A 24,897-nucleotide genomic window follows, 5' to 3' on the forward strand; every position below is an offset into this window, starting at 1 on the left:
GACGCTGCGGCTGCGTGGAGGGAGGTCTGGTGAGTCCGTGTAGAGAGAATTAGAGGGGGAGGGGCAAATTGAATGGTGTCCCGGGTCACAGACGCTGAGGCAAAACTCATCGACGCAACAGACACAGCGAGGACTCAACGACGACCGCGGAACAAGCACGAGACCACGACAAATGGCGGCAGTGTCTCCTCTTGTGTCCGCATGGCATGAGGCAAGGATGGGAGCTCTACGGGTGTGCGAGTGAGGGAGGGGAGGGGAGTGAGTGGGGGCGCGGCTTCAAAAGGGGTCAGACGCGTGAGGAGTTGGAACCGTCATGAACTTCGGCAAGTAATTCCGAGAGTTTCGGATCTAGACTGTGGGTGGGGTTTGAATTTAGGAAAGGGCTCGACGAGAGGATTCCAGTCATATATATATATATTGCTAGGGTTTGAAGGTATTTTATTTTTCATAATTATCCCTTTTTAAAATTAAAGTAATTTCAGAAAAAGGCTGAAATCGTTTTTAGTATTCGAAAATATCTCGAAGGCTCCAAAATTTTTAGAAAAATCCCAAGACATGATCTGGCACCTAATGAACTCAAAAAACATATTTAGAACTTTTGAATATGTTTTTAAGTACATAAAATATATAGATTTTGAATTTCGGAAAATAGAAAAATATTCAGAAACATATGAAAATTTACGGGAAACTTCTACAAGACATATTAACATGTTTCAAACACTTATTGCACTTAGAAACACTATTCAATATCATGAATGCAACAATCATGACACTTCTAGGGCTCACGCCAATATAGAACCAAAATAACTCTCTATTGTTTTGATAAAGGGAAAAGAAAAGTGAAGAAAAGAAAATGTAACACCAGAATTTTGAGTACAGAGCAAAGAAAATTTTATACCCCAAAATTCAGGGTGTTACACTAATCTGGGTGTCGAAGGAGGTGGAACAGACTGACCTTGTCCCCAAACAACATCGTCTTCATCATCTTCAGGAGTTGAGTAGGGGACACCATAATGATGCTACCAATACAACTAATACAAGGTGTAGTGACAAAATCGAAGAGAGAGACATGATAAGCCCATTCATGAACGGTTCAACCGTGTTTTCTCCCGATCTCATCCAATAGAGTGTAAATCCATATAGAAATTCATCCATACAACACACATTGCCTCTATCTCGAGTGGATTTACAAGAAATTTCAAGGAATCAAAAGAACTCCCCAAGAACACCATGAACATACCTTAGAGAGAGAGGCTTGAATACAATCCACGCAAGAAGGAGAGAACGAGAAGCACTAGGGAGAGTAGATCTGATTTCTCCCTAGGTTTTCCACCACAAATAAATGGGAGATGGGTGGATTTGGTGGAGGGGAGGGAGAAGGGGTAGGGGCAGCGAAGGGCGTGGGCTAGGGCAGATGAGGTGGTGGCTGGGAAGAGAAATGAGATGAGAAGAGAGAGAAGGCGAGAGCACCTAGAGGGTGGGGGTGAATAGGTGATCCTGCAATAATAAACTCAAAACAAGACAAACTTGGTTTATAGTAAATGTTAGTAGGATTAAAACCAAGTCGATATGAATAGAGGCAAATAGAAGACAACTCTTCACTTGATTGTTCCTTTAAAATATGTATTAAACTTAGGAACAATAGCGCAAGTGAATATGTGTGAACTCTATGGAAGAAAACAATCACAGTCGAAAGATGCATAAGTGACAAAGTGATTTTATCTCGTGGTTCGGCCAATGCCTACTCCACGTTGTGGTGACCTCCTTCGGTCAAGGATTGCACTCAATCCCTCTCAAGTGATCCAAAGATCAAACTTGAGTACCACAGTTTTCTTCCTTTTCTCAAGAATCCCCTTTGTGAGGAATCTCCACAAGTTAGAGTCTCTCACCCTTAAAATATTGATCCACAAGTAAGCCACAAGAGTAAGGGAGGGAATATAAACACACACAAGAACTAGAGTCGCAGCAACAACACGCACACAAGTCAAGAAACGAGCACACAAAACAACACAGTGGAGTTACAACTCAAAGAAGTACTCAAATCTTTATCACAATGAAACGAATGCATGCTTGCGAAGTCTATGTGTTGTAGGATGTTCAATGGATGCTTGGTGTACTGCTCCATGCGCCTAGGGATCCCTTTTATAGCCCCAAGGCAGTTAGGAGCCGTTTGAGTTTCATTTGGATGGCTTTGGTTGCCTTCTGTCCGTTGGCGCACCGGTCAATCCGGTGCGCCACCGGATAGTGAACAGTGCGCAATTCCCTTCCTTGTTTGGTGAAGCCGACCGTTGCAGCCACCGGCCTCGTGGCACACCGGACAGTCCGGTGCGACCTGGTGACAGTTGGCGGAGTCCACGCGTCGCTCGCTGATCGTGCGACCGATTGTTGGCATGGGCACGGTTGGCACACCGGACAGTCCTGTGCACACCGGACAGTCCGATGGATTTTAGTCGCGACGCCCTCAGCTTTTCCCGAGAACAGCCAGTTTGTCGGGGTGCCAGCCTGGGCACCAGACACTGTCCGGTGCACACCGGATAGTCCGGTGCACCGCAAACTTGCCTTAGCCAAACTTCTCCAATTTGATTTCTCTCATTTTGAGAAGGTTCCTAGCACTTAGTAGAATAATGTTACTACCAAAAACAATTTACTAAGGCTAGAATCATACCTTTCTTTTCCATTTGCATCTCTTTAACTCTTAGCTCATATTTAGACAAAACAATATGTGTTGAGCATCTAATCACCAAAACATAATTGAAATGACCCAAGGGCACATTTCCCTTTCAGAAGGAGAGAATAAAAAGAGAAAATAAACACATAGTCTATGCAATCCCGGTTCAACGGGTAATCTGAATTCTGGTTCAACCGGGAATGCCACAGAGAGCAATAACTCAACTTCCGGTTCAACCGGGCCTAGGACTGGTTGAACTGGCTTAACCCAAAAAACAAGAAAAATTCCAAAAATGATATAGAGATAAAAATCTAGAGAATTTAACAAATGAAAACATGTTGAGCATTTTACATCCAATTTTGTGTACAAGTTTTCAAGCAACATTACGAGAATCTAGGATATTTAGTTCACTCCTCAAAGTGCAAAACCTAATCTCATCGAGAGGCTTTATGAAGATATCAACTAGTTGATTTCAGTGCTCACATGGCTGATTTCGATATCTCCTTTGGCTTCGGGGTCTCTCAGAAAATGATTTCTAATGCCAATGTGTTTGGTTATAGAGTGTTGCACTAGATTGTTTGTGAGTTTTATGGCACTCTCATTGTTAGATATTAGCGGAATTTTGTTGAACTCACATCTAAAGTATCTCAAGGTTTGCTTCACCTATAGCAACTATGCATAATAGGCACCAGCTGTTATGTATTCAGCTTCGGTAGTGGATAGTGCTACACAGTTTTTTTATTTGAACTCCAAGACACAAGAGACCACCCAAGGAATTGGCAAGTCACTGTAGTACTCTTTTGACCATCTTAGCAACCGGCATAACCTGAATTAGAATAGCCAAGTAGATCGAAAGTGAGGCCCTTGGGATACCACAAGCCTAGGTTAGGAGTGTGAACTAGATATCTAAGAATTCTCTTAACGACCACTAGGTGGCACTCTTTTGGGTTTGCTTGAAACCTCGCGCACATGCACACACTAAGCATAATATCAGGCCTTGATGCACAAAGATATAACAGAGAACCTATCATGGATCTATAAAGCCTTTGATCAATGGACTCACCTTCTTCATTGAGATCAAGTGTCCATTTGATGCCATGGGAGTCTTTTTGGGCTTAGCTTTGTCCATGTTAAACTTCTTGAGAATGTCTTTGATGTACTTAGTTTGATATAGGAATGTCCCTTCGTTCAATTGCTTAATTTGAAATCCTAGGAAGAACATTAGTACACCCATCATATACATCTCAATTTTTTTGTCATGACTCTACTAAACTCATCACAGAAGGTCTTATTAGTACTGCCAAATATAATATTATCGACATATATTTGGCACACAAATAATTCATGATCAAATTTATGAATGAAGAGTGTAGAGTCGGATTTTCCTATTTCAAAGCCATTTTTGAGAAGAAAATCCTTAAGGACCATGCTCTAAGGGCCTATTTGAACCCATAGAGTGCCTTATGAAGCTGATGTGGTTGGGCTTCTTTGGATCTTCAAATCCTGGTGGTTTCTCAACATAGACTAATTCTTGAATCGGTCCATTTAAGAAGGTGTTCTTGATGTCCATTTGGTAGAGCTTGAAATCATGGTGAGTGGCATAAGCAATTAACATTCTTATTGACTCTAACCTGGCCATCGGTGCATAAGTCTCTCCAAAGTCGATGCCTTCTATTTGAGTGAATCCTTGAGCAATCAGCCTTGCCTTGTTCCTTGTAACCACGCCATGCTCATCTTGCTTATTTCGAAAGACCCACTTGGTTCCAATCATGTTTTTCTTGGGTCTTTCAACCAAGGACCAGACTTCATTCCTGGTGAAATTATTGAGCTCCTCTTGCATCGCTATCACCCAATTTGGATCTTCTAGAGCTTCTTCTACCTTAAGTGGCTCAAGAGTGGAAACAAACACGTAAAATTCACAAAAAAATTGCCAATCTAGAATGAGTTGTTACCACTCTCTCGATGCTAGCCATGATGTTGTTGATCGGATGATCTCTTTGCAAGCTTTGATGAACTCGAGGATGTGGTACTTGACGTTGGTGTTGAATGGGTCCATCATCCTCTTGTTCTTGTGGAGCTTCTTCATCTACTACGTCTTCAAGTACTTGTGCCTCTTGCATTTCTTGTGGTTGACTGACTTCGTCTTGAGTTGGATGACTTGAGGTTGGAGGATTTTCTTGTGTGGTGTTTTGATCATCCTCCATCCTTACAGCTCCATGTACAACTCCATTAGTCATCCAAATCAATTCTTCATCTTTTTATTGTGGCCTCACTTCACCAATGGCTAGTTTCTTAATTGCTTCACAGGGTGGTACTTCATTTCCTGTCAACTCATTAGCAACATGCCCTTGCGAGGCTTTAGGTTCATCAAATGTCACATCTACCGCAATTTCAACAACACCAGTGGTATTGTTGAATAAACGATATTCGTGAGCATTTGATTCATAACTAAGCAAGAAGCCCGTCCACTTTAGGAGCAAACTTTAAGTTTTTTGCTTTCTTGTTAAGAATAAAGATTTACAACCAAAAACTCAAAAATAATCAACCTTTGGTTTGTTACCAGCGAGTAGCTCATAAGAAGTCTTCTTGTAAATCTTGTGAAGATAGAGACGATTGATTGCATGGCAGCGATGTTGACGGCTTCATCCCAATAGTTGTCTGGAATCTTGTATTCATCAAGCATTGTCCTTGCTGTCTCAATAAAAGATCAGTTCTTTCTCTCCACGACACTGTTTTGTTGTGGAGTGTAGGGAACAGAGAACTCATGCTTGATGCCTTCTTCAGTCAGGTACTAATGAACACCTGTGTTCTTAAATTCTATCCCATTGTCACTTATTATCTTCTTGATCTTTAGCTCAAATCCATTTTGTTCTCGCCTCATAAACTTCTTTAAAATCTCTTAGGGTTTCACCTTTATCACTTAGAAATAAAACCCAAGTGAAACGAGAAAAATCATCAACAATAACTAAGCCATATTTATTTCCACCAATATTGAGGTAGGCCACCAGTCCGAAGAGGTCCATGTGTAGAAGCTCCAAAGGCCTCTTGGTGGTGACCACATTCTTCGGGTGGTGTGGAGCTCCATGTTGTTTTCCTGTTTGGCAAGATCCACAAACCCTATCTTTCTCAAATGTAACATTTGTTAGTCCAATAATGTGATCATTCTTTAGAAGTTTGTCCAAGTTCCTCATGCCAACATGAGCCAGCCAGCGATGCCAGAGCCAACCCTTGTCGGATTTTGCCACTAAACAAGTATCGGCTGGCACTCTACTTGTTTGAAAATCAACAAGGTAGAGCTTGTGTGTCAGTCGTCCTATAAAGGCAACATAGGAATCCTCCCTTCTAAGAATTTTCACACAAACATTTGTAAAAAGAATGTCAAATCTAATTCCACAAAGTTGTGAAATAGACAACAAGTTGTAACTTAAAGAATCAACTAATAAAACATTCATTGTCGCTATCCCCAAATACAATCTCTTGTGTTTCTTGGACTTGTTGCAAAGAGTGGAACATGTCTTTCTCTTCGGTCATATGATTTGTGCATCCACGTTCAAGTACCCAACTTGACCCACCGAAGTAGACATACAAAACAGAGTTATGCTATACATTTAGGTACCCAAATTGAATTGGGTCCTTGAGTGTTAGTAATCGATTTGGGTACCCACACACTATTTTTCATTGCTTTCCTCTTTGTGAGGCACCCACATATTTAACAACCATTTTACCATGATCCCAAGTCAACATATAATCACAGAGATAAGAGTTAGAGATAGGGATAATAGCCTTTTCTCCTTTTATGATTCTATTACTCTTCATCTTACCCTTGGGATCATCACTATTTACCTTTCCAAGGAACTACCTTGTGCTTGCATTTGAGGAATGAATCCTTCCCAAGGCGTCATACAAGGTGGTCCCTTCTATGAACTTAGGAGATTTCCATCCCTTATGCTCTACGCTGGGGTTTACCTTTGATAAGTTGTAGTCAAGTGCTCTCTTTCCATGGTTGTTCCTTATGGGCTTATACTTGGCTTCAACTTTCTCCAACCCATCATTGCTTCGCTCCATTCCGCTGATGGGAAACTTCACGTCCGTGAGGCTACGTCTAGCATTACTCATTCTCATCCTCATCCTTATATTCTAATTTCACTCTAATTACAGTGTAGTCTATAGTACAAAATAATGCAAAATAGTGTTTTAGTTGACCATATGGGTGAACGGCTCAAGACGGTCTAGTTGGCGATATTTCGGGTGCGTGAGGGTGACACATGTCCAAACGACAATAAGCAGCGCCGACGTGGCCGCCTCCCGTACGAGTAGAATGGGGTAGCTTTTAAGAGAAGAGATAAAATAAAATAATAATAGAAATCACATTGCCACTATTGTAAATTTACATTAAGAGTGGTTCAATCATCAATGCGTGGTTAGGGATGGCAATGGGTGTATACCCGTCGGGTAGTACCATCCCATACCCGTACCCATCAACAAAAATTATATATGTTAGGTTACCCATATACACTCATGGTATAAAATCTTATCCATACCCGTGCAGGTAGTTTTATCGATCGGGTAACCTGTACCTGCTAGAAAGGTCTGAAATTCTAATATTCAATCGCTCAAAATGTCAAATAAACACACAAATATAAGTTATAACTTAAAATATAGTGAATCATACGATTACATTACTTAATAGTTAAACAAATAATAGTTGGAGAAATATTTTAGCTAAGATGTGTTTTATAATTGATAATAATGGTATGGTGCAGATATATTTTATCCATGGGTACACGGGTTTGGGTAGGACTCACACATACTCATACCCGTTTACCCAACGGGTAGAGATTCTTGCCCACTAACATACTCGTGGGTAGAGAAATCATCCCATACCCGCTTTCATATCAGGTAAAAACTTGTTGGGTTTTCGGATTTTGGGTACCCATTGCCATCTCTATGCATGGTCGAAGCAAGGTATACTGTTTGGAATTCACTTGTTCTCAATTTTTCATTTGATGAGTACAAATTTGTCATTCCATCTTCACTAGATGACTCTTGGCCTCAATTTCTTTTTCACCACTAACTATTATGTTTCTAGCTATGGCCTTAAGGATCTCACTGAGATGTTGATCTCGTCAATTACCTCGTTGCCTTTGTCCATGTCCATGTTGCATTCTTTGAACTATAAAAATAAACTCTAGCAAATACATTAGTCCAAATAGTTATGTTGATCATGAAACATAAAAAAATATTAATCAAATGAGTTATAAGGTCTATTAATTTCCTTACAGTATGTACCTTCAATAATAAATAATTAAATATATATATACACATGTTTCTTCGTATCACATTAATTATAACACTATTTTATATGTGTTACAAAATATCACTATCTTTGTAACATTTTAGGTGTACCACTAATTATGTGTTACTATGATTGTTACTTATAAAAGAAGTTTATTAAACAAATGTTATGTGTTATCGTGTTCTTTAGTAACACATAGTTTTGTGTTCCTATATAATTTCTTGTAACACAACAATATATGTGTTACAAGAGAGTGTTACAGTATTTATGTTTTGTAATAGTGTGTCCGGCTGGCGGCAACGACATACACTTGATCGGTGGTGGTGACCTGTGCCATGACGACGATGGAGAGGTTATCTGGTGGTGTGCCCATGCTATGATCGCCTCGTCTTCCCTTCCTATTCGATTGAACGAAACGAAGAAGGTGAAATGTCACACTTGGAGGGACTTGCGCCAGACGCTAGGGGGCTTCCTGCAAAAATCCCAGCGTCAGTGAGATGTGGGGGGGGGGGGGGTTCTTGTCGTTGGATGTGGGATGGATGCCTCAGATTTAATATGTGTATATGAGTATGGTACCTGTTTGAGCACCAGATACGTTGCCTTAGTGAAAAACACTTCTTCCTTTTGTATTGATAAACGAAGCCAAAAAATGGCTTCCCTAGCTTTGGCTTGTGTTTTTTTGCAAAAAAACCTTCCCACCGTATGCATGGAAATCACGATCCCCGATCTTGCAAACCTCGTTTCCTATCATCACACATAAATCCTTTACGACCTCCTCATAAAGGTGCCCCGGTGACCGGTGAGACGACCGCACCTAGTTATGTCGTCCTTGACGACTCCCATTGGATGTTGTTGTTGCTGATGCTGTTGTGAGTAATGGTTCAAGTGAATAGCAGGAGGCAACCAAGAACATGTGCCCTAGCAACGGCGCCATGGCAATCATCCATCTCATAGGTGGTTGAAGCAAAACATGGGCTGCTGCCTGCCACTGCAACTACGAGAAGCATCACATTTTTCCGTCCCCCTGTCACGCTCACACAAGAGGAATGGGCAACAACTAGCTTGAAGGTACACCTCCATTTGTAGTATATGTTGACACAAATATCCTATTAGACAATGAAAATGCTCCCTACTTGCAATATGCTCATACTAAAAAGAAGAACCGTAAAGAAGTGTAATTCAAGAAACAATAAGATGTAATAAGGGAGAACTTTTTATATTTAACATTATGCCTTTTATATCATGATATTGTGCAACTAAAAATGGTAAAAATATAAAAATCCGAGTACTTTTACATGCACACATTGCCTTTTATAAGACTTCGTTAAACAATAGTTTTGTTTTGCAAAAAAACATGAGAGTGGGGACTCTCTATTACCGTTTGTTATAACGAACTGACGCTAAATGGTCTTTAGTATCGGTTATCCATAAGAACCGATACTAAATATCCTTTTAGTTCCCATTAAGAGAACTTTAGTGTTAGAGAAATAGGCATTTTCATTTTTAATTTAATCCAGAAAACCACAACGATGTATGTGGCGACATGTATGTGCATGTGTGTATCACTACTCACATAAGTAGTAAACAACAGTAAAACATGCACAAATACGAAGATCAGAGTGTACCCTACGAAGGGACCGATGCTCAAGGCATCAGTGGCTCCATTCACACAAGACATCTCGTGTGTATGTTTGATGTTGTTGTACGTAGTCGATGCAGCCAGATGTACGCAGTGCAGTTCCTCGGAAGGTGCCGATGACGAGGAACTTGATCAATTCAGCGCTGTCGAGCTGATGAAGCGAGCAGTCGCGAGTACGCTCCCCAAAACCTAACCGCCCGCACACCCGTGCAAGTGTAGCTCTATGGACAACGATTTTGGAGGCATGCTCTCCCACTCTCTCTGTGCTCGCAGAAGGTGGGACGGCGATGGGTTGTATGCAACACGTCTGAGACTGTTCGTATGTGTTGTAACCAGAAGCAGCCTCACCTCCTCCGTATATGTACACGCACAGAGGGAGGCGAACGGACAGTAACGGTTCCCATCAGAGCTACTGTTACAGCCAACCAGAAACTAACGCCATCAGTGACGTCATCACTCCAGGCAAAATGCACAGCCATTAGGAAGGAATATTCGGACCAAGGTCCGATCTACCACGGCCATGGCCTCGGTCTGGCCGGTGGCACACGCCCGTTTGGCAGTCCTTCATCCTTTTCCTAGCTTCTCAATAGATGCACCAATAGTCCACCTATTTAAGTTGATTGAATTGTCACTTGAACTTCCGGTATGGTACTAAAGTACTAGTACACCGTAGCATTAAAGTGTGCTTTTAGCATTGACTATTCTTGAATATTAATCTGGGTCAGGCCCACATTTATTCAGCAATCCCCACCAAATGCTAAGTCATACTAAAATGCTCTCATCGTCTCAAACGTTTGATATACTGGCGTTTCGATGGAGATTGTTAAGTTGAACATCCACCTAGAATTTAGACTACACTTGACTACAACTGCACAATGGACTAGGCCTTGAATTGGCAGTTTTGCGTGGAATAAGTTTCATCTAGACTCTTCACCAGTCCTAGATTGTCAAGCGCATCCCCTCTGGTTGGAGCATATAAGTCAAACTCCATAGCCCTTTCATGGGTATCTAGAGACCACCCAGATTTCATAAACTGTGACTAGCAGTTAACCCATATAGGTATGTTCATCTAAAGAAGTTCTGTAGGACAACATCTTTGCTTCACAAAGCCACTTGGAACATATTAAGGTGTAAACACCAACCTACCTTACAGTAAGGAAAGATATGCATATGAAATGAACCTTATTAAGAGTCTTTCCTCTCAGTCTATCACTAGCTTATTTTACCATTCTAATTCATGGGATCTCCGATCACATAGAATAGGTTACCACTATGATAAACTTTAGGTGGGTCTCATCATGCCCATCTCACTTGATGCACTATCTATCACACCATGTGATAGCCCCTTAGTAAATTGATCTGCCATATTTTTAGACGTATGGAAATAGTCCAACGCCATTACTCCGGAGTTTCTCAATTTCCTGACAGATTTTAAATGTCTCTTTATGTGCCTTGTCGACTTTATATTATCAATAGAACTGTTTATATTGATTATCACAGTCTGATTATCACAGTTCATAAAAATAGCCGGCACAGGTTTTTCAGCCACGGGTAAATCCATAAGGAGTTCACGAAGCCACTCAGCCTCAACTGAAGCGGTATCTAATGCTGTGAGTTCTGCTTTCATAGTTGTCATCGTTATGATGGTCTGCCTGCAAGACTTCCATGAAATAGCGCCACCTCCAAGTGAAAACACATATCCACTTGTGGCATATATCTCATCAGCATCAGATATCCAATTTGCATCACAATAACCCTCCAATACTGTTGGGTACCCGGTATAATGGAAGCGTAAACTCGTAGTACCTTTTAGATAGCGCAGAACTATCTCAAGAGCATGTCAGTGATCATCTCCCGGATTCGAAACAAACCGGCTAAGTTTGCTCACAACAAATGAGATGTCAGGCCTCGTAGCGTTAGCTAAGTACATGAGTGAACCAATTATTTGGGAATATCTTAATTGATCCCTAGATATCCTTCGATTTTTCTTCAATAGCTTACTAGGATCATAAGGTGTTGGAGAAGGTTCACATTCGCTATAACCAAAGCGACTCAAAACCTTTTCCACGTAATGGGATTGCACCAGTGTGATCCCACCATCACCTTCTCTCAGTAGCTTAATGTTAAGAATAACATCAGCTTCTCCCAAATCTTTCATTTCAAAATTATTAGATAGAAAGTCTTTTGTCTCTTTAATCACATCAAGACTTGTCCCCAAGATTAGAATGTCACCAACATACATGCATAAAATTACTCCCTCGCCCCACCATACTAATAATATACACATTTGTCTGCTTTGTTCACAACAAAGCCGACAGATGTCAACGTTCTATCGAACTTTTAATGCCATTGCTTAGGTGCTTGTTTTAGGCCATATAAAGATTTCAATAACTTACACGCCATGCCTTCTTGACCATTTGCTACAAACCCAACTAGCTGCTCCATGTAGATTTCCTCATCTAGCTCTTCATTTAGGAATGATGTCTTAACATCCATTTGATGGACGAGAAGACCATGAGAGGCAGCCAGAGAAAGTAGCACACTGATTATGGTCAATCGAGCCATAGGTGAATAAGTATCAAAGAAATCCTCACCTTCCTTATGTGAATAGCCTTTAATTACAAGCCTCGCCTTGTACCTTTCAATAGTACCATCAGGCCTAAGCTTTTTCTTGAACACCCATTTACTCCCTATGGGCTTACACCCATAAGGATGCTCAATGACCTCCCAAGTTGCATTAGACATAATAGAATCCATCTCACTCCTTATTGCTTCCTTCCAAAAGTCAGCATCATGAGAGGAATATGCCTCTTCAATGGTACTTGGTGTGTCATCCACAAGATATACAATGTAATCATCACCAAAGGACTTCGCAATCCTTGGTCTCTTACTCTTTAGAGTTGATACATTGTCATCTTCCACAGGATTATGTATATGGGATTCCTCAGTGTGTTCTATCGGAACAAAATGCACATGAGGTATCGATAGTTCATCATTAGACGTATCATGTGTAGCTTTCATGGGAAATTTGTCCTAAAAAACATAGCATCTCTGGACTCCATAATAGTACCAACCAATATGTCTGGTACTCTAGAGTTTATAATTAAGAACCTATATCCAATGTTGTGAAAAGCATACCCAAGAAAAACACAATCAACAATTTTCGGTCCTAATTTGCGCTTCTTGTTAATTGGCACATTCACTTTGGCAAAACAACCCCACGTACGCAAATAGGAGATATTTAATTTCCTCTTTTCCCATTCCTCGAACGGTGTGATTTCTTTGTTCTTTGTGGGAACTTTATTCGGGACATGACACGTCGCCGTCAACATTGTCTCACCCCACCATTCCTAAGATAGTCCCGAAGTCTCTAACATGGCGTTAACCAAATCAGTTAGAGTACGGTTCTTTCTCTCAGCAACCCCATTGGATTGTGGTGAGTATGGCGGTGTCCTCTCATGAATAATATCATTTTCCACACAAAAATCAGAAAAATCACCTGAAAAATATTTTGCGCCACGATCAGACCTTAACCGTTTAATTTTTCTCACGAGTTGATTTTCATCTTCAGCTTTGTAGGTCTTAAAATAATACAAAGCTTCGTCTTTTGATTTTAAGAGATACACATAACAAAATCTAGTAGAATCATCGATAAAACTAATAAAATATCGTTTGCCTCCTTTAGTCAATATTCCGTTCATCTCACATAAATCGGAATGTATTAAGTCTAGTGGAGCCAGATTCCTCGCGTCCGCAACCATATGAGGCTTGAGAGGTTGCTTAGATTGCACGCACACCTGACACTTTGAACCTTTGACTAAATCAAATTTCGGGATTAAATTTAAATTTGCTAACCGCGACACACAACCAAAAATTGATGTGACAAAGTCGTGAATGCCAAATATACGACTCGTTCGAAATAACATTGTTCACAGACTTACTACACACATCATGCAAAGATAAGTTGAACAAGCCTCTAATGTCATAGCATTTTCTAACAAAAGTCTCATACTTTGACAGTATACATTTATTGGACTCGAACACAAGTTTATAGCCATCTCGACATAGCAATGAGCCACTAACAATATTCTTTTTGATGGAGGGGACATGCTGCACGTTCTTCAATAGCACCGTCTTTCCCAAAGTAAACTTCAGAATGACTATACCAACCCCAAGAACATGCGCATGTGATCCGTTCCCCATCAGCAAGGCTCCAACCCCTTTGCACTGATAAGAAGAAAACAAAGAAATATCAGTACACACATGAATGTTAGCACCAGTGCCAGTCCACCACTCAGGGGATTGACACACTGAAAGAACAGTAAGTAAAGATTACCATACCCCGATGTTCCTTCTGCGGTCTCGCTAACAACCATGTTTGCTGTTTTCTTCTCTTGAACTGATTTTTTCTCTTGTTTAAATTTGCGGTCTGGACAAGCGCTTGCCCAATGATCAGTACTTCCGCAAACAAAACAACCAGCTCCTTTGTTCTTCTTTTTGAACGAGGCTGCCTACTTGGGCTTCGTGGCATTCTGTTGCTTGTTCTTCCTTTTATTATTATGTGACGCATTGGAGTTCTTCTTTTGTACCATATTGGCACTAGAAGTCTCAACTCCTTTTCCACGAGTGTCTTTTGATCTCGCCCTTTGCTCAACATCAAGAGACCCAATAAGCTTAGCCACACTAAACTATTCCCTCTTATGTTTTAGAGTGGTAGCAAAATCCTTCCAAGAAGGTGGCAGCTCAGCGATAATACCGCTAGCCATAAACTTGTCAGGCAAGACACATGGGAACTGTTTGAGTTCCTTAGCCAGAGCATGTATTTCATGAGCCTGTTCAACTACAGGACGGGTTTTCACCATCTTGTAGTCAAACAGCTGCTCCATGATGTACAGCTCGCTACCAGCATCAGAAACACTGAACTTCTCATTTAATGCATCCCATAACTCTTTTGCAGATGTGCACGTTAGATAAGAATCAACATACTTGTTGGCAAGAGCGCCAATCATGGCGCCTCGAAACAGGTTATCGGTAACGTCGAACATTCTCTCCTCTTCAGGAGTGAACTGTTTGGGATTTCCCCTGTGCGACGTGATAGCAGTTCATTGCAGTCAACCACAGTATCATATTACTACACCATCTCTTGTAAAATATCCCATCAAAAGGTTCACTTGGTTTTAACACGACAGCAAAACCACTAACAGAAAAATGCCTAATATCAGCTTTTTGGATTGTTAGAGAAATAGTCATTTTCAGTTTTAATTTAATCCAGAAAACCACAGTTATGTATGTGACGAAATGTATGTGCATGTGTGTATCACTACTCATAAACAAAAGTAAAACATGCACAAATACGAAGATCAGAACGTACCCTGCGGAGGCACCAATGCTCAAGGCATCATTGGCTCCATTCACACGAGACATCTCGTGTGTATGTTCGATGTAATCGTACGTAGTCAATGCAGGCAGTTGTACGAGACTGTTCATATGTGCTGTAACCAGAAGCAGCCTCACCTCCTCCGTATATGTACATGTGTAGATGGAGGCGAACGGACAATAACAGTCGCCATCGGAGCTACCGTTACAGCCAGCCATCAGTGACGTCGGTTACTAGGTGACAGCCATTACAGCCCATCCGTTACTAGCTATAACACAGGAAACGACCAGTAGTGGACGACAGTATAATGGACTGTCATCACTCTAGGCAAAATGCACAACCGTTAGGAAGGAATATTCGGACCAAGGTCCGATCTACCACGGCCACGGCACAGCCCGACTGGCGGCGAGCGCGCGTGTGGCAGTCCTTCATCCTTTTCTCAGTTTCTCAATAGATGCACCAATGGTCCAGCTATTTAAGTTGATTGAATTGTCACTTGAATTTCTAGTATGGTACTAAAGTACTAGTACACCGTAGCATTAAAGTGGGCCTTTAGCATTGACTATTATTGAATACTAATTTGGGCCAGGCCTACATTTATTCAACATTTAGTACCAGTTCTTATAAAGAATATCATACTCTAGAATCCAAATTTTCATTCAATGCATGACAATATGACATTGTGTCACTATCTCTAATTGAGAGTGAAGATGCATAACATGTGATGGAACGGGGAGATAGACCGTGAGACGCAATGCTTAATTACATTTTGAGCAACATTTACAATATAAAACACATAATGTAATATATATATATATATAATATGATAATATAACATATTAGAGATAGTGAAGAGATGACATGAAATAGAGATAGAAAACAAGGGATAGAGAAAAGATTTTGAGCATTAAAGATAGAGATAGAAAATAAGGGATAGAGAAAAAGATATAGAGCGAGCATTAAATATAGAGATAGAAAATAAGGGATAGAGAAAAAGATATAGAGTATTAAAGATAGCTAGAGATAGAGAAGATATATACATGCATAATCTAATATAATATAATTTAAAAGATAGATTACTGGGTCACATTTCCCTATAAATTGATGTCTCCTCCATCCTCTTCGTCCACACACTCCTCACCTTGTATTCTCAAGGAAACCTTTATCCATGGCTGGAGGTATCATACTACTCCTGCTTGTCATCCCCCTCGTCGTGAGAATTGAAGGGAGTGTCATGGGGGAGAGATCCAACTCGTTCTCACAGGACTCCAATAATTCTAGCCCTGCTGAAAACAAACTCGAACCAGGTCCTCTTTTCATATTGGTTATATTGGTTATTTATTAGGGATCAGTGAGCTTCGAATTGAGTAAATCTGTAATTACTTCTACACTACTAATTATCATTATGTGACTGCTCGTAAAGGTGAAAAGTCCTTCGCATCGGAGGCATACTGTGAGAGGTGTCCAGACCTAGAATAGGTGTGAAGTGTGTGTGCGTGCTGGGCGCGATGGGTGGAGTGAGCCACTGTAACCAGGATACATATACACTGTCTTGTGGAGGGGGAAAAGGGGATGCATAATGAGAATTATCAACAGAACTTCTCTCATTCCTTTTCTCTGTTCCTGCTTCCTCTTCTCCGATCTCTCATCTTGTCCTCTACTTCCCTATTCTGATTAGGTCTGCTGCTCTGGTTGGTGATCCTAAAGGGGTTGCTAACAATTGGTATCAGAGGGAAATCGTTCCTCGACCGGAAGCATCCATGGCGTCTCCTTCACTGGTCGATACTCAGCTCATCGAAGCGTTGGAGCACCAAACCCGGGTTATCCTCGCCGAACTCGACAAGCGGTTCACGGCGCTCGACTCCAAGTGGGAAGCGCGAGTCCAGACGCACCAAGTAGCGGTGGGCGCCGTCGTGGAGTGGCGGCCCCAGGTGGATGCCTCCATCGAACATCTTCAACAACACCAAGCAGATCAGCCGCACCTCCGCTCCGTCGGGAACATGCCCCACGAGGGCGGCCTCCTCTCTTCCGCCATCACCAAGCAGATCGAACCCGTCTGCCTTAAGGAGCTTGCATTGCTGGGGGACGCCGACTCGCGGGTCCAGGCCACCGAAACCGACGTCGTGTTCCCTTCCAGCAAAATGCTCAGCCTCGTCGGCGCGGTCGACAAGGAGGAACGCCACTCAACCCAGGAAGTCCCGAGACGCGCACCTCGTCGCAACGCGCTACGAGGGGGGACCAAACCCACCCCTTCGCCGTCTTCGACGACCACAGCGCCGCTGGAGCATCCTGCACTGGGTTCGCGCGAGACGTGGTCCCGCGCCTCCTCCACGCTTTGCTCGTCCGCGTCATGTTCGTCGAGCAGGTGGAGGGCATGCGCGACCCGGAGGACGAGGGCTTGGCGCCCAACGAGAGGAACCTGCAACGCGTCTGGGCGCGCGACACACTCTACTCAGGCACCGCCTTCACCCGCAGCCTCGGGAACCTCACCGCCTCCGCGGCGCTGCCCACGCCGCTCTACAGGTATGTGGCGCCCTGCTACGACTGTTGGGGTAGGGTCAACCCCGACGTCCACGCTGCTCCACACGCAAGCATCAACTGCTCCATGGGTAGAGGAACAAGTCAGTGGTAGCTCGCCCCTCGGGTGTTCGACCAAATGTCTTTGCCAGGCTATGCAAAACATTGTCAAGCCAAATCCGCCAAGGATGAACGAGATCACGGGTGCTGCTCGTTTGAAACCTCAAGGCTCATTTCACTATGGATCTATCAATGGGAGCCAGATTTACAAGATGAGGAATGAACCACCTGTTATCATCAATGGAAAGAAACGGGTTATAGTGAGTGCCTTGGTGTGGAGAATTAAATCACTCGATATAATGACCAGTTACATTCTTCCAAAGCCCCCTTGGTTGGCATTTGATCCAGGCAAATTGTTTAGAGTTGATTACAGCTCCAGTTCCACAAGTGCTTCCTTACCGTATGCATTGCAATTTTCACTTGATGTCCAGACGATGGAAACAGTTGATATAGTCGTTCCTAATCAGAGATATACTACTGGAGAACAAGTGTCTGTGGCAGTTTCTGTTGCAGCTACTCAAGGGCTGGCATCAGTGAATACTATGAAATTCCAGGGCATAATCCAGGGTGTCAAGGTAGCTATTTTGGTGGATTCCGGCAGCTCCCATTCCTTTGTGAGTGCAGATCTGGCCTCACAACTATCCAGCGTGGTGGGCATGGTGACACTAGTGTCAGTGCAGGTAGCGGATGGCGGTCTCCTGCAGTGTTATTGCCAGTTGTTAGGTGCTAAATGGATGGTGCAGCAGTGTGAGTTCTCTACCAATTTCAGAGTACTTGACATTTCAGCATACAATGTCATTGTGGACATGGATTGGTTGTCCAGCTACAGTTCGATGAAGGTCCATTGGGCCCAGTGGTGGGTGATAATTCCTTATCAAGGCTCTTTTGTATTGCTTCATGGTTGTTCAGCTGTTTTGCCACCAAGGTTTTGGATTATAGATGATGGTTGGCAAGAGACACTTGACTATTATCCAGAGACGTTGCATCAGATGCTTGTTGCGAATGCTGATGGGAGTTTCAAGCTACCAGGGAATTCTGTGAAAGACTTTCTTGACTCTAAAACTGCCTTGAAGATACATGTTTTGATAACAAATTTTCAGAACAAGCTTCTTGAAGTAATCAATGCAACTGAACTTCCTGAATTTTTGGGGGGGCCATGCACTTATACTATGGGAGGATGCCTGATGTCTAACAAAGGTCCATGGAACGATCCAGATACTATGAAGCTTTCACATAACAAGGAAGCAAAGTTTACAAGACATAATAGAGGTACTGCTCTAAACTCCGATCCGGACAAGTTGTCTTTTAATGGGTTCATTTTGTGGGAGTATTCAATCAAGTGTGTTGATTGGCAACCATGGGCACCACCCATGTCATTGGAGATTTTGCTGGAGATTGGTACGAGTCGTCCTAGGCCGTGGCCAAATTTTGCACCACCTCTAATTCCAAGTCAAGGATATTGCTCAGTTGTCAGGCAAAGTGACCACAATAGCAGATGTGTGAAGTTTCCTTATTTTGGGAGATGCTCAGCCGAGAGTCAATGTTTTCAGTTCAAGGCCTTGCAATACGTGTTGCTTCATTCATGGCATCAGGATCCTGGATATGTTCAGTTTCTGCTTCGACTTGGGGGCAAGTCGAATTTTAAGGAGGGGAGAATGTGAGAGGTGTCCAGACCTAGAATAGGTGTGAAGTGTGTGTGCGTGCTGGGCGCGATGGGTGGAGTGAGCCACTGTAACCAGGATACATATACACTGTCTTGTGGAGGGGGAAAAGGGGATGCATAATGAGAATTATCAACAGAACTTCTCTCATTCCTTTTCTCTGTTCCTGCTTCCTCTTCTCCGATCTCTCATCTTGTCCTCTACTTCCCTATTCTGATTAGGTCTGCTGCTCTGGTTGGTGATCCTAAAGGGGTTGCTAACACATACGCGGTGAACTGGAACGAACCACCAGACCTGCAAATGCAAGACTCCTTCGAGCGACCTGAGCTATATCGGAAGCAATCAGTGCAAGGTGATTCATTTTTTGCTTGCTTGCTTGCTTGCCGTGATGAATCCAAATTTCTTGGCATTATTTGAACTATATACTTGTGATATTCGCCCCGATAGCGGGTCTTTTGCCTTTAAGAGCATGGCCCGTGTTGTTTGGGGTTGTCGTCCGCGATCGCATTCTCGATCTCTTTTCACAATTAATGCCAACCCCTAAGTCTCTACTCAGTTCAAAGGACTGGTTAGATGGTCGTTTTGTCTTTTTATATCATCATCGCATTCGTGTCTCGTTCGGTAGAGATGGAGGGATGTCAGCCATGTGCTACTTTTTTCTCGTTGGGCAAAGTAGGATGCCTTGTAAGATGATAGTTGGTTAATTCAAGTGATGGCTCGGTTCCCATCGATGGGATCCGACGGATCAGCTATTCATGAGTCTCTCAAAAGTTTCTGTCTTCCGTTCCCACATAGTTCCTTTGAGGAAATAACCACATGGTACCCAAGCGATGGCTTTGTCCAAAGAACTTTAGTACCGCTTCTAAAAATACCATACTATAGAATCTGAATTGTCATCGTATGCATGACATTGTGTCACTATCTCTAATTGAGAGAAGCATATCGTGTGATGGAAGGGGGAGATAGACCGTGAGAAGCAATGCTTAATTACATTTTGAGAAACATTTATATATATATAGAGAGAGGAGAGTTATTCGTCACCTTATATGAAGCTTCACTCAACCAGTAATTACTGAATAACATTCAGTAATTTTCGATAATGACTAAATATCGTCTAGTCATTATCGATACTTACTGAAGGATCTTTATTAATTATCGATTGGGTAAAGCTTTACGTAGGATGAAGAATAGCATTATAAATATAATAAATATATGATAGTATAAGAGAGGGATCTAGAGATGACATGAAATAGATATAGAAAATAAGGGGTGCAAAAAATATATTGAGCATTAAAAATAGCTAGAGATAGAGAAAATATACAAGCATAATCTAATATAATATAACTTAAGAGACAAAGAAGTAATGAAATAGGTCCTCGATCGTAGGTTACTGGGGCACCTCTGCTTTCCCTATAAATTTCTGTCTCCTTCATCCTCCTCGTCCACACACTTTGCTCCTTGCCTCCCCCTCAAAAATACCTTTATCCATGGTCCGAGGTACCATGCTCTTGCTTGTGCCCCTCGTTGTCTCCATGGCATTACCATCCCTATTGACGCGAGAACCAAAGGGAGTGTCATGGGAGAGAGATCTAACTCGTTCTCAAAGGACTAATAATTCTAGCTCTGCTCAACCAAGTCCTCTTTTTATATTGATTATTTAATGGAGATCAGTGAGCTTTGAATCGAGTAAATCTGTAATTGCTTCTACAATACTAATTATCATTATGTGACTGCTCATGAAGGTGAAAAGTCCTTCGCATCGGAGGCATATCCGGTGAAATGGAGCATATCACCATCACTAGGTCAGCAATCGCAAGAGTCTTTCGAGCCAGAAGCATATCCGATGAAATGGAAAGAACCACCACCATCAAGCCAACAATCGCAAGACTCCTTCGAGCCAGAGGCATATCGGGTGAAATGGAACAAATCACCACCACCACACCAACAATCGCAAGACTCCTTGGAGCCGGAGGCATATCGGGTGAAATGGAACAAATCACCACCACCACTCCAGCAATCCCAAGACTCCTTCGAGCCAGAGGCATATCGGGTGAAATGGAACAAATCACCACCACCTCACCAACAATTGCAAGACTCCTTGGAGCCGGAGGCATATCGGGTGAAATGGAACAAATCACCACCACCACTCCAGCAATCCCAAGGCTCCTTCGAGTCAGAGGCATATCGGGTGAAATGGAACAAATCACCACCACCACACCAACAATCGCAAGACTCCTTCGAGCCAGAGGCATATCGGGTGAAATGGAACAAATCACCACCACCACTCCAGCAATCCCAAGACTCCTTCGAGCCAGAGGCATATCGGGTGAAATGGAACAAATCACCACCACCACACCAACAATCGCAAGACTCCTTCGAGCCGGAGGCATATCGGGTGAAATGGAACAAATCACCACCACCACTCCAGCAATCGCAAGACTCCTTCGAGCCGGAGGCATATCGGGTGAAATGGAACAAATCACCACCACCACTCCAACAATCGCAAGACTCCTTCGAGCCGGAAGCATATCGGGTGAAATGGAACAAATCACCACCACCACTCCAACAATCCCAAGACTCCTTCGAGCCGGAGGCATATCGGGTGAAATGGAACAAATCACCACCACCACTCCAGCAATCGCAAGACTCCTTCGAGCCGGAGGCATATCGGGTGAAATGGAACAAATCACCACCACCACTCCAACAATCGCAAGACTCTTTCGAGCCGGAGGCATATTGGGTGGGATGGAAGCAACATGCGCAAGGTGATTTGATTTCTTGTTTTTTTGCTTGCTCGCCGTGATGAATCCAAATTTATTTCTTGGGATTAACTGAACTATACCATTTCATGATAACTCACGGAGGAGGCACCATATGTACATCTTGCAGGAGAAACAGACGTTGCTGATGGGACGACGCCAGCACGCGGCCATGGCCTGCATGTCGCGACCGGGATGCTTTTCACGAGGAAGAGCTTGCTTCCAGGGACAGCCCTACCGGAAGGCACCAGGTTCAGCGGCCACGGCTTCCCCGATCCGCAGAGGTTCGCGCTACGGGCAGACGCGGACGCCATCCCCTTCAGCTACAGCCAGCTCGACGCGATCCTAAGGATGTTCCGGATCCCTCGAGGGTCCAAGAAGGCGGAGCAAGTCGCTGACACACTCCGGGCATGCGAGGCCGAGTCCTCGGACGCTCATGCCTGCGCCACCTCCGAGCAGGCGGCGGCGGACTTTGCTGCCTCCTCGCTCGGGGTCAGGGCCAGCGACCTGGTATCGGTCGTCACCGCCGTCCACGGGGGGAAGGACGCCACTAGGTACGTGGTGGCGCCCGACGGCGTCACACGCATCGGCAAGGCGGCGGGGGCCGCGACCGCGGTGCCGTGCCACCCGATGCCGTACCCGTACATGGTCCATTACTGCCACCGGCCGACGGACGTGGAGGCGCTCCGCGTTGAGCTGACTGGGCTCGGAGACGACGGCGCGACCATCGCGATCGCCATGTGCCACGCCAACACCATGAGCTGGGACGACCGCTACTTCCAGATGTTGAACGCGACGCGCGGCGAGGAGATCTGCCACTTCATGCCGTGGAACTATGTGCTATGGCTGCCGGCTGCCGACCTTCTAGCGAATAACTAGGATCACCTTCTAGGCGGGTGATACACCGTCCATTCTAAAATGTAAAAAATAAAAATAAAAACTATATACATAGTTTTTTATTATGCACTTAGATATGCGTTATAATTAGATATATAATAAAAAAATAAACGACTTATAATTTATAATTATCATCCAGAACAGAGGACGAAGATCTAGATCACAATTTTTAACGAGTAAAGAAATAGTAAGAACCCTAAAATTACACATTCCCGAAGAGTTGTATACTCTTTTTTTCTGATAAGGACGATCACAATATCAGATAATCTTGTCACACATTTAATGTTATCTAAACTTTCCTATTCTTTTCTCTGCTCTTAAATCTCTAAATTTAAAAAGTCTAGTTTTGATAATCGATGAATTCATTGACCTGAACCACTTTTTAGCATAACTAGAAAAAGAAGCTTAATGTCACATATTTAATCGGGCGCTGTATGAGTCACGTGGACAATTTCTTGAATGTGATCTATGCATTCTTTTTCTAGCTTTCATATTTATGTCATCAAACATATTGTTCAAATAAATAAACAGTAATAAAAAATCTGAAGCAATTACTGTAAAACCTCAGGTGTTTATATTCCGCTCGACAACGAGTATGAATTTAAGCACGTAATATCAGTGGATAAAATGGACGCTAAATTTTAAACATCTTCGTCTATCGCGATTTTAATATCGCACATGTTTCGTGTGTCGCGAGTTCGACATCGTTTTTATTTATCCGGGCTCTTCCCAAAATTTCACGATGTTCAGAACATTGTTGTTGTTCCGAAAATCGGTACGTCCGGAGATTATTTAAAATTCATCGCTCGCGCATATACGAATTTGGAAATTTAGTCCAGCCCTCCGATTTTCTCCTAGAACGAATTAACTCGAACTCGGCGATAGAAATGATGCAAAATTAAATCGGACTACACCTGGAATCCAAGAAAAACCGGGCGTAGAATTACAAACTGAGTCGTTTCCTAGTCGACTCCGATATCGTTTAGCTTAATCCGTTAACATCAGACTAAAACTCAAACCTTGGTAATTTAATCTATTCCTTACCAGATAAATTTTTGTCTGACTTCTACGTAAACCAAAGCTGAATACAATATTGAAGTGGAAATCAGTTCGATTCATATGGTCGTTTCTCGCCGGATTCAAAACTTCAGATATAAATAACTGATTAAAATTCATATGATTCCAAAGTATTCGCCAAATCAAAACCATGTCACAATTACTGTCGACTCATTTTACATTGCTAAAAATCGTGATTGTAAAAATATCTGCGATTTTTAAGAGAAGAAAAATGAGAAAATCTGAAAAATCTCCTCCACACTGCCTTCTCTCTCCCCAGATTTTCCCCTGCCGCCGGCTTATCTCCAGCACGCGCACGCACGGAAAAATCGCGCCGCCCCATCCTGATTTTTCCTACAGCGCACGCCGTTCTTATCTTCTTCACGCACACGATCTCTCTGGTGCTTATCTATCTGCCGCTCTTCTCTGGTGTTTATCCCAGCCGGCCAAGCTCCCTAGTGCCCAGCTCCACTGCTCCCATGGCGTGCGCCGGTGCCAGCTCGAGTCCCTCCCCAGCCGCGTCTCCTCCCCTCCTGACATCCGCTCTTCTTTCTTCCTTCCCCGGCGCCAGATCCCAGCTCGCAGAGCTTCCTCTGCGCGGCATTCCTGTGTCCCGAGCTCCCTCAGCCATGGCGCGTTCTCCCTGCGCGCCCAGCTGCTTCTCTCCCTCCCTCTACTTCTTCCTCGTTGCGTGCTCATCTCCCTGCGTGTGCTGCCGCGAGTCCTTCCATGGCTGCGCGCGAAGCCCTCTGCTCGCCGCGCCCTGGATCTCCTGGCCACCGCGCCTGCTTCCTCTCTCCCTTCTCGGCCTCTGTTCCGAGCTCGCGCCCAGCTTCCCTGTGCGCGCTTAGCTTGGAGCTCTCGCAGCTCAGCTCGGGTCTTTTCCATGGCCGCGCGCACCTCAAGCTCGGCTCTCTGGTGCCGCGCGTGCCTCTAGTTCGCCCCTGCTCGAACTGCGTTCGCCCTG

At 43.3% G+C, this 24,897-nt stretch overlaps 1 protein-coding gene across 8 annotated transcripts; it reads left to right on the forward strand.

Moving 5' to 3' along the window:
* Positions 1-16,107: 16,107 nt before the first annotated feature.
* On the forward strand, positions 16,108-23,002 carry LOC103631954 (ataxin). Of its 8 annotated transcripts, NM_001370986.1 has the most exons (5): positions 16,121-16,287; positions 16,404-16,428; positions 19,482-19,570; positions 20,961-21,983; positions 22,108-23,002. In NM_001370986.1, exons 1-5 carry the CDS (start codon positions 16,149-16,151, stop codon positions 22,854-22,856), a joined length of 2,025 nt encoding a protein of 674 aa, NP_001357915.1. In that variant the 5' UTR covers positions 16,121-16,148; the 3' UTR covers positions 22,857-23,002. The 8 variants fall into 8 exon arrangements, 7 of the variants coding, with proteins under 7 accessions (XP_035816603.1, XP_035816604.1, XP_035816605.1 ...); XR_004851269.1 differs by having other exon boundaries at positions 16,111-18,826; positions 19,440-19,570; XM_020541018.3 differs by having other exon boundaries at positions 16,113-16,440; positions 19,222-19,570.
* Positions 23,003-24,897: the final 1,895 nt, after the last annotated feature.

The sequence above is a fragment of the Zea mays genome, chromosome 7, assembly GCF_902167145.1.
Source record: "Zea mays cultivar B73 chromosome 7, Zm-B73-REFERENCE-NAM-5.0, whole genome shotgun sequence".
NCBI lineage: Eukaryota > Viridiplantae > Streptophyta > Magnoliopsida > Poales > Poaceae > Zea > Zea mays.

Bases quoted from the DNA above. Each gene is read 5' to 3' on its own strand.
- LOC103631954 (XM_035960710.1), top strand. From the start codon at position 16,741: ATGGCGTCTCCTTCACTGGTCGATACTCAGCTCATCGAAGCGTTGGAG.